The sequence below is a fragment of the Galendromus occidentalis genome, unplaced genomic scaffold (genome assembly GCF_000255335.2).
Source record: "Galendromus occidentalis unplaced genomic scaffold, Mocc_1.1 scf7180000077529, whole genome shotgun sequence".
Lineage (NCBI taxonomy): Eukaryota > Metazoa > Arthropoda > Arachnida > Mesostigmata > Phytoseiidae > Galendromus > Galendromus occidentalis.
In genome coordinates, this window is record NW_003805517.1 from 8,892 (window position 1) to 20,014 (window position 11,123).

General features: G+C 51.1%; 1 protein-coding gene across 1 annotated transcript; it reads right to left on the minus strand.

Annotated features, from left to right (window-relative positions):
• Positions 1-380: 380 nt before the first annotated feature.
• On the minus strand, positions 381-2,492 carry LOC114828487 (uncharacterized). Its single transcript, XM_029112821.1, has one exon. It carries the CDS (start codon positions 2,490-2,492, stop codon positions 381-383), a length of 2,112 nt encoding a protein of 703 aa, XP_028968654.1.
• Positions 2,493-11,123: the final 8,631 nt, after the last annotated feature.

Sequence of the window (11,123 nt, forward strand, 5' to 3'; positions counted from 1 at the left end):
TTTTCATTGTCAAACGCTCTGTTTCAGAGAAATAAGCTCGACAAGTTTGTTACACAGGTGACTCGCATAGAAAAAGTGCGTAAGCCTCTAGCAGACGACCCCAGCACATACGCATGCTATTTCCGAAATTCTAATTTTTTCGAGCTTTGGCCCCCCAATACTCCCCATTGAAGTTGGTGCCCGTTACCGGGGGCTATAGCGTAGTTCTACGCTAAAACAGAGATTTACTGAGTTACACATTTATCTCTCATCTCAGGGTAGAATGCTTCTCTTCAACTTCGAGAGACAGGTATAGCATGAATATTTTCGAGATATGTCCGCTGATCCCTCCCACAATGATCGTTTGTCCTTTGTAATCGCGTATGAACTTGTCGCTTCGATCAGGGCAACAAAGGCCTGATTTCCGTCCCGAGGCTCACGATCTCCTGCTTGAGCTTCCTCGCACGTTCCCGCATGAGTCCGTTTTGTACCCAAGGTAGCAGGCTCGGTGACGATTCCGGCACACATTTCAAGAAGTCCGTCAGGGATAAGACATCGCTCAACGCCGTAAGCAGATGTTGGGCGAGCGGCTGAGAAGTCTTCGTGTACTTCTGCGCGAGTCTGACGATGATTCCCGAGACGGGCTCGAAATCTTCCGGATCCGCGGATGATGACTTCGATAAGGGCAGGAGACAGGCGAGTTTCAAAAGATCGGGAATGGAAGATTCATCCAGAAGCTCAGGCATGAGAACCTCGTGCCGAATCTTCTTCGGGGCGCTCGCCAGGACGACGACGCCGTAGAGCAGGCCCGCTGTGCATCGGAGGCATACGCAATTCTCTTCTTCTTTACATTTCGCGTCCGGTCCCCGGCCATCGAACGGCGGGAGTTCGTACACCCAGTCCGGTATATTTCTGGTGATCATCCTCTTATGGAGTTTTCCAGCCTCGCCCCCCCTGTGCAGATGATTGCATACGTAATCACATATCGCCATCGCAATGTCCGGAGTGGCGACAGCGATCTTTTCTCGCAGAACTTTTGGACTTATGTAGGTACATTTGTTCAAGACTAGCGGCAACATGGATGGATATTTACAGAGCAGCGTACTGCCGAGCTCTGTGAGGAATCCTTCCTCCGTCAACAATTCTCTGATATCAGAATTCTCCAGAGCTTCTTCCACCACACCGGAGTCGGGCGAAGAGTTCCTGAGCGCAGCATCGATAGTCAGACGCGGGGCGGCATCCTCGATACGACGATAGAATTCCAACAGTCTCTCCGAACACGCTTCGCCGTGAACTCGAACCTGAAGACGTACCACGTCTTCCGCCCGTCGTAGAACAACGCGGTCCCGAGAGAGCACAAGATCCCCGTAGAATTCACTGGTGGTTGGCTTCAGCAAAGAATAAACGGTGACGTCGCCCATATCACGACCACTCACCACAACCAGGTGGTCCTGAGACATCAATAAACAATTCATGCTCATCAAATGCGTACTCAACAGGAAAGGGTCCCAATCTTTCGTGATTCCCGGTATGGGCACGGAATAGGTGCGCAGCATCGATGGCGTCAAGATGTGAAGAAAGCATTCGTCCACCGCGAGACTCCCGGGCTTCTCGGGGAGTTCCAATTCACCTCTAGCATCTGCTCCGAGGACCCCGAATAGTTCGCATTTGTTTCCATGGGCGATGATGAGGGTCACGTATTCGACTTCGCCCTTCTCGGGGGAGAGCGGATCTTGATTCTTCTCCTCGGAGCGATTCACGTATGACACAAGCTGCATGAAGTGTGGCTGAACCCTCTTGAACAGGATGACTTTCGCCTGATATTTCGAATGACTGCACAAGTTCTCAACTGTGATGTTCAGGCCGTATATTGGCCTACCGGGCCGGTAAGCTTCGTTGAAATCTTCAGGTACCTCAGATCGGGAGCCCCCCTCGGTACTCGTGAGCGATGAGAGAGATTGCCGATTGACGATCAGATCCGGTGAGTCGAAATTCCAGATGATTTCATCGTCCGGTGTCTCATACTTCTCCTCGAGGAGCGTGAACACAAGCGTGAACTTCGAAGTACTGAGAGCCACTACGTTTTCGCTCAGACGAATTTGCTCGACTTCCTCCACTCCGTGGACTTCGAACGAGGGCTCGAGATCTTCGTAGACAGTGATTTTGCGACCGTCGAACACTGCTAAGCGACCACTGGTCTTACACCAGGCGAAGCAAACGGCCACACCTATTGTGGTCAATCTGAGGTCGGACCACCATGATCGATAAACCTGTAGAATTTTGCCCTCGACCGTTGCGATATGATTATTGGCCTCGCAGTACGCCAATTCGTCCACCACGCTCCGGGTCTCGAAGCTGTGGGTCTCGACGCCTTTCTCGCCCAGATCCAGGACCCGGAGCATCACTTTCGTGAGACTAGTCACGAGGAGCTTGTCTGGCGCAACAGAAATTTTATCGGTCGACGCCGGCAGGGTGAAGACGTCCTGCGCGGTGAAGTTGTAGAAGTTCTGCATTTTGATGCGGGAGGCAGTGTCCGATCATCTAATCATCGATGACGATGATATTCCGCAATTCGAGTTCCTCTTTCGGCTGCAGAACCTGTTTCCGACCCCGTTTGATGCCGCGGCTCTGACCAGGTTCCGGATTCGACGCGGCGTTCGCTGTTAGGACTTGCTTGTCCGGTTTCCAAGTCCGCGGGCAAATCTCTCTGCGGATCCCGGAGCTCAGCGAGAAAATCGTCACGACCCCGAAGGCATCCACGATCGCCAGGGCCAAAGGTGCGTCCCCTTCCAGCGGCAGACAGTCTCGTACTTCGAAGAACTCCTTTCCTGTGAACGTCTTGCCGTTCCCGATAACCACGAAAATGACCTGAAGAAAAGCGAGAAGAGATTTAAATCTCGGAATACCGGAGGAGAGCTTTTCGAGGGATCTCAAATATCACCGAAGTCGAACAATGACGAGAAGATCAGTCCAACCTCTTTCGACTCTGGCTTCTGTTTGCCTCGGATGAAGACTTTCTCACAGTGAGCACAAACTTCGATCTCGGCAGTGAACCAACGCAGAACACACCGAATGTACTTCCGAGCGATCGAGTAGTCATCGGGAATCCCTTCGGCCATGATTTCTCATGCTGTGGTAGATTGAGATAGTCTCAAGGAAGGGAGAAATCTCCTTGAAGAGGCTCGATGATCCGAGAAACACTTCCGAAGGAGATCGGATCCACGATCGTTCCGTCGATGTTGAACTCTCCTGCTGTGCGATTCACGGAATCCACTCGGGGATCCGAGATACTGGTCGAGCGGGGCTGATATCTCGAATTCGGAGCATCTCCTCGAGAGCAAGATTCAGCTAGGTCCCGAAGATCAGCTGATTCCGATTCCGGTGGACTTCAGATGTTCGAAACGAGCCTGTGACGCAGATCAACGGTCTGACGAGTGCTGGTGCTGGATTCTTTAGATAGACCTCTCTTTGTTCGAGTCGACTCAAGCGAAGATCAGTGGATGAGAGCACACCTGATAATTCTGGCACTTCGCGAGAGAAAAATCACTTTGAAGACTTCGCCGACCGCTTCTTGTATCGCGGAGCTTGCTGAGCGCTGGAACTGCGCTCATTCGCAGATGGGCCCGCCGGTGTTCTCCCCGATGTGTGTTGTTTTTCATAGACGAAATCGCAGACGAATTCGAGGGCGAGGGAACTCGATATAGAGACGCGATGGGAGCAGAGGTCTCAGTGGCGGAGGTAGTCTTAGCTGAATCAATTCCTGGGATCCATCTATCCCCAACAGCCTCCGAATAAGGGAATCGCGATTTCGGAGACGTCAGACAGGAGACAGGCCAGGGGTTGTCTAACGATAAGCACTGCCGACCGGAGTGTAGAGAGGAAAGGAGCGATGATTTCTGCTGAGAGCCCGAGCCACTGCAGGCGGGCTCTTCCTCCACGAACGATCGATGGTCGGTCCTGCAGTCAACCCGGAGAAGTGGTCTCGCGGGGCTCGCGTCACGATAATTTCTAGGTATAACTCCGAAGCCTCGCTTTATATTCATCCGCAGTTGCGCTTCCGACGCTCTGCCTCCTCGCTTGAGCCCATTGTGAATCTCCCGCGGAGTCCTCGGTGGGAAAGCCCTTCACGCGTTGATGTCAAGCTTTTCTTGGCCTCCAAGCGGCATTCAGGGGGGACTTCACAATGGATTTCGGACTAGGAAACAACTCAATCAGAGTGATCGCCTAGCTCAACAGCTCGGAGCACCTAGTGTCCAGGATATCGCTCGGTGCTGTGAATCTGATCCATCACCGGTGCGGAGTCTGGCGACAGTCGTGGCTCCTGCCATCGGTTCATACCCGGGAATCCCCGCACAATTTCCGTCAGCGTGGGCTCAGGCGCGGAGTCTTGGGTGTGGAATGTCGAAGAAATTCCAATCTAGCTTCCTCAAGCTAGTAAAGCGAATAGCTGGCTTCGAAGAAGAGGCTTCTGAGCATTTCCAGTTGTTGAGCTCGGGAAATTCCTCAACGTCCGATAATCGAAATCCGGCTCGAGCTCAGATTGAAAATCGGAATCACCTTCGGAAAGCTCCCCAAGTCGCACCATTTCCTTGTCTAGTTGTGAATCAAAAGTTCCCTGTCGGATTCGGTTCGATTTTCGAATCCCCATTGGAAGTTGGATCACGATGCCCTCTCTTCATCTTATGGCGAGTTCGTAGCTCATTCCTCCTCCCTCCCAATGCTAGAGTTTTTGCAAGGTCCCTGGCAAAAAACCATGCTGTATCGTTCCGCCCAGAATCCTGCTAGTCTTTAGTACTGCCATCAGGATTTGCCTAAATCTACGGTTCGAAGATGGAATATCTCAGATTGCTCCAATATATGGCCCTTTCGGCACTGAAAGCGTGAATCGACTCATAATAAATTTTCGATTAGGTATTCGAATTCCTGCAGGGATGCCGCTGGGCGCGGCACACGGGCATGAATGACAGTATTCCTCTCAACGCACGATGCGGTCGCAGTGTATCTCCGCCCCAATGCCTCATATGCGTTTCTGGAAACTGCGGAGTCGTATCTAAGAATGTCGACACCTAGCAATTAGAATTTAGGTGCCCGATTGAAAAGAGAACGCGAACACTGTGCAGCCCACGAGAGTCTTTGCGGGAGCTTGAAGTCGATCTCTGGTACTATCATGAATCGCTCCATGATGTGGAACCGAATTCCCGAAGTCAACCCTGTCATCGACGACCATGCTAAGGATACGGTAAGCGCGCTAACCACCATCAGACACCGAACATCTTCATCGAAAGCTGACTTCGCGGGACAGTCATCCACGCGGAGCTGGATGAAGTACAGTATGTGAGTAGAATTCTGTGGAAGCTATCAGCAGCAAGTCCCATCGACTGATTGATTGGGCGATGTCGCCTGTTAGCCGATGAGCAGATAAAGGGGCTGGCTTAAACTTTCGAGGGGTTGCGCTGGTAGTACGAAGTCATTGAAGAAAGGAATCCTATCCTGCACGATCCTCGGTCGACACACCAAAGACGCACAGTTCGCCATCGTCGCCCGGCCAACCCTCGCCGTTAGAAAGTCGCAGCTCGATGAGCGAATCTCTAAACTTGATCCCGGCGATCGAATCCCGCCCCCTCCTTCTGGCGCTCCTCCCTCCATGCCCCCAATATCGTTCCACCAATCCTTGATCCGTAAAATACTCGGCACCCTTGATGTTTCCAAGGCCCCAGGCCCTGATGGTATCCCAGCAATAGTCCTCAAAAAATGCGCCCCAGAACTCACTCCTGTACTCTGTAGACTCTTCTCTCTCTCATTCGATTCAGGCGTATTCCCCGTTTGCTGGAAGCTTGCCCTCGTTCAACCTATCCCCAAAAAAGGCGACAAATCTTCGCCCTCTAATTATCGTCCCATTTCACTCGTCTCCATCCTATCCAAGGTTATGGAAAAGCCGTAAACTCCCAGCTCTTCTCCCATCTCGAACAGTCCTCCCTCATTAGTGATCGGCAGTATGGCTTTCGAAAGGGTCGCTCCACTGGCAATCTTCTGCTCTACACCAACCATCTTCGTAACTCTGCTATTGAAAAACATGGCGAGACCCTTCCTGTTGCTCTGGGCTATTCCAAGGCATTCGACAGGGTTTGGCATGCCGCTCTCCTGAATAAGCTCCCTTCCTTTGGTCTCCAACCAAATCTCTGCAACTGGATTTCAAGCTTCCTTAGTCGACGTTCCATTAAGGTTATGGCCGATGGCGCCCTCTCAAGATCATTCCCAATGAACGCAGGTGTACCCCAAGGCTCTGTACTCTCTCCAACTCTCTTCCTGTTGCACATCAATGATCTTCTCGCCTCCACCTCAAATCCCATACACAGCTTTGCCGACGACAGTACACTCCATGCTGGTTACTCTTTCACGAAGCAGCCGACCTCTACTCGAACAAATTCCTCTAGAAGCACCTTGCTCTCCGCCATCGATTGCGATCTCCGGAAGATCCCGCGATGGGGCTCAACTAATTTGGTCCGGTTCAATTCCCTGAAGACGCAGCTTACCATTTTCACGAAGAAAACCAAGCCCTTTAGTCCTACCATCTCTTTTGGCAACGAAACGCTCGCTACTTCCTTCATCGAATATCACTATTTTAGGCGTGTGCCTTTCGTCAAATCTTAAATGGCACCATCACATAGCAAACATGGCCAAATCAGCTTCCCAAATACTAGGATTCCTCTTCAGAGCCAAACGTTATTTTTCTCCATCTCACCTTCTTTTGCTCTATAAAACCCAAATCCGTCCCTCTCTTGAGTACTGCTCGCATATCTGGGGTGAAGCCGCTGCTTCATCCCTCTCTATCCTGGACTCTATTCAATAACGTGCTATCCGTCTCATCGGTGATTCAGCCATATCCTCTTCTCTTTAATCTTTATCCTCACGTCGCAACGTCACCGACCTCTGCCTATTTTATGGATACTTCCATGGAGAATGCTCAGAAGAAATCTCTTCCCTCGTTCCCCCTATTTTGGTCCCCGCCCGTGTAACCAGAAAGAGTACCAAGCAGCATCCCTACTCTGTCCAACTTTCCTCCAATCGTACTGCGCAATTCGCCTCCACTTTTTCCCCCGTACATCGCGTCTATGGAATGCCCTTCCCCCTCTCGTCTTCCCTCCAACGTATGATCCGAAACTCATCAAATCCAACGCTATCCGCTCTCTCCCTTCAAGTAAAGAGCCATAGGTTTTTTAGTGGGTATTATGTACATGAGCCCCGTACTCCGGTTGAATTTTCCACTCTTCTGGGTAGTGCGTCAATGCATTTTTTCCTATGGCTCTTTCACCTTTTCCTCCTACCTTCCCCTCAGTCCCCCTCCCCCTTTTCGCACTCGCAGTTCCTTTTGAGAATTATAGGGTCACCCCTTTGCGAGCTGCTACACCGAAACAAAAAAATCGAACCGGCTGCTCCGTCCCCCGACCGGATAATGATTCCTGAATGTTGGTTGTGATAACGAGGAACCCTCCAAGGTTCTGATCGTGAAACGTTCCATGACGGATGTTTCAATCGACAGTTCCGAGCCGACCAGACTCCATGAAGTGTTCTTGCGTCGTATGTTTATGATTTTCAGAGGCGAAGCTGGGGCATCAAGGAGTTATGCGTCTTCATCGCCCAGCATTCTCCTCTCGAAATGAGAAACACCATAACCTCGCTTCGAAACTCTCGCGCGTGAGAATACAAGAAATGTTCGCAATTGGAGGGCGAGTGAGTACGACGCCCTCCTGTTCGGCTAAATCTTCGACTGTAGTCACTAGCGCCGTTCGATCGAGCTGCTCTCCACCGTTGACGATCTCTGAAGATGAGCGTCGTACAAGCGGCAGCGAGCAAATTATGAGGGATAGAGTCGACATTCCGCGCTGAGGAATCGCAATCCCAGTAGTCGAAGGATATGCCAAACGCCAAATCGAGATGCCTAATAATAATCGTTGTCGGGAGCCATGGCTCAGGAAGCGAGAGTAGATGCCCCTGGAGCGGATAGGATCCGCACAATATCTACCGGGGTTGTGAACCCGAATTTCGAATTCTGCATGCGAGTTTCATTGTCTAAGTGGGCAGGGACCTCTGGACGAGAATCCGGACCCAATGGAAAGGATAGAACGTACTCCTAATCCTGTGGGCAGATCATCATAAGAGTATTCGCAAGCTCTTCATATGTTGATCATCATTGAGCTTCGCGCGAATCAACACCCCTCATCACGACAGAAGAGCACGAAAATCACCAATCTAGGTTCGATTTATCAAAACACTTATATCGAGGGAGGAGACGCGACATCATCGATAAAGGCAATCGACTCTGACGAGACCCCTGTACTGTCGTTTTGCTCGTCCAACCTTCTCAACGTAAGAAGCGACGATAATTCCTCCTGGAACAGCCACTATCTTGCAGGAAAGCGGTCGGAGAGTGGAGTTATAATACATCGCCCTGGTGTAGCCGGTAGGACTACCAAAAAACACTCAAACTTCCCATGAAAGGGCACCGATGGACGGTTTGATGCGGCGTTTAGCCTTCTTATCATGCCTGCTTCGCGTAGTTTTGGTGCCTATTCCAAGGTTCCCCAGTGCCTCCTTGCCTGCCATTCTCCGCATTTTTTAGGGCCTAAACTTCCGAGTTCTCGTATGACGCTATAAGACGCCAGCCAACATCAAACGCCCGAAACCTTCCTCCGCATGAAAGTCCTGTGCACCCCTCTCCGGTGTACTATGTTCAAGCTCTGATAATTTTCTAGATATTCATCGATTTGATAGATTTTTCATCCATCTTCTCAATTAGGAATTATCCATCGATGTATCCATCACGAATACATCGATCCCGCCTTCTCAACTTTTTGGGTTCTCTCTTCTACATAGCCTTCGAGGAAGCAAGGCCCGACCGGTGAGGATGCGGATATTCCTGCTGATCAGCACTGGGTATCACGGGTGATGGAGTAATATGAGATATCGGGTGGATGCTCCTGAGCCTACATAAATCCTTTTTCGCTCATGCGAGCCGCTTCCTTCGCACCCTTCACGAGCTCAAGATCAACGAGACAAAACTCACCAAACAAAAAGCCTGATGAAATAAGGCGGAGAATCTCACCACAGCAGGCGGGAAGGCAGTCCTCGATAGGATTCATCACGAGTTGCGTTAGCACGAGCTGTCCAATGCGTCGACAGAATTTCCAGGGCGCGGCGCTTCAATGAGAGTTCTCGCGCTTCGACGAGTTCACGGAGTCACAATCGACCGTGAGCTCAATCAGTGTGCTCGAGTGATGGAGCCGCTGCCGAGTTCCGACTCAGATCCACCCATCTGCGGGGACTCCCATGGGGCTTGCCAATCGACTTAATGGCCCCCCTTGTATAGTGTATCATTCAATGAATGATCGCCGGATCAATTCCAAAACTCCACGAATACGCCAATCACTGTCCGGAATCTATCTGCAGATCTGCAGCGATAGGTATGGCGTTCACATTCCCTACAAAATGAACTTTGATTCCATCATTTGCTACATTGCAAAGTCATCTCCTTGAGCATATACATACGTCGCGTCGCCAAGTTGGGGCCGGGTTGCACTTCACGGAGACGGAATTCCCCCTCGTCCCTTTCGACTCGCCGATGCTTTCAAGAACCCGAAATAGATCAGAAATGTCTCGCGAGAGAATTGCGATGAGGGCTCGAACCCGAGAGCTATTTCCGGAGGATTGTGAGAATTGAAATGACTTACTGTTTTTTCATGCAGTTTTATTCCGCGCCCCTCAATTCCGCTTGCCCTAATTCGTTCATCGACCGACGAATCATCGATCGAGCAATGTGAACATTCTTCACGGCTCTCCGGCTCGCTCCCAGTTGCGTGCTCAGGGGGGGCAAAGGGGCCATGGCCCCTCCCGATAGCCCAGGTTTCATACTACCCCGGTCGACTTCTGGAGCGGCATTCTTCGATTTGCTTCTTTTTGATGTATTGTTTCTCCGGCAAAAAGTAGTTGCTCCCCCCCCAATTGGAAATCCTGGGCACGCCCCTGCTCGCTCCCTCTGGATTCCGCTTTGTCTCCATCGGCTGCGCTTGCTCAGCGTACGATTCGTCTTTTAGAGAGGATTTCACTTGGTGGTCCATAGCTTCAGAGTTTTTCCTCGAGTGTTGCCGTGATGTATTTAACAGCGTCAGAAGGAACAATGAGCATCGATAAGAGGTCGTGGTTCGTGTCCAATACCTCCCATTAAAATCGATGACAAAAGCGAGAAGTCTTCCCGGAACGTCGTGCATGCACGAGTCGATCAGCGTCAGTGCTCAGCGAATGCTCCACTTTCCTCGTCTTGGATCTCTCGCTGGAATCCACGAACGTCTTGAAGGGACGACCGAGTCGCGCCTCTGTCGGATTCTCTGATGTTTGCCTTTGATGAACCCGACGCGGAGTTGGATATTGCCTTCTCTCAGGTAGGACTAAGCGTCAGGCTTATCGGAGAAGGCGGCGGAACTTTGCCGCCCTTCTGCTTGCCTAATTTCGTAATCGGACGACGGTGGTTTCGGCGTGAATCAATCATGTTCGTCACGAGCTTCATTTCGACTCTAAGTCCGCATAACGAGACAACCCACTCCGGCACTTTATGCAGCTCTTCCCCGCCGTGATTCTCCGGTCAAAAAGAAGCCAAGTTCTTGCTTACGGCTGGAGTTTTGCCCGAAACGGTGCCCGATGTTTCTCCATCTTCCATGACGAGAGCTGGGAACTCGTGGTCTTCCGATATGATCGCCGAGTCGACATTGTATCCTCCCTCGTGGAAGAAGCAGCCTCATCTACAAATCGGGAATAACTTCGAAAAAATCGACCCTATCAGAACGTAGCCCAGGGCCGATACGACATACACATGCGCCGATCGATTCCAGGGCCTTCAAGTCATTCGTCCGTCTTGCCTGACGCGAGCACGTTGTGTGCGATCAAACTCCTGATAGATGACAACCAGAGACCAGAGACCGAACTTCGGCCGAAATTTTCGAAGGATCATTATTCTGAAACCCGGTCGAACCGACCCTCAATTTTCTCCGAGGTGGATAGCTAGTGAGATGACGAGTTGGCAAGGAAGCGGCGAAAAGGGGCAGGAGGGGCCTCTATTCTTCGGTCCACTGAGATCAACCACGTACGATATG

Excerpts from the sequence above, each read along its gene's own strand:
- LOC114828487 (XM_029112821.1), bottom strand. The coding sequence starts at position 2,492 with ATGCAGAACTTCTACAACTTCACCGCGCAGGACGTCTTCACCCTGCCG.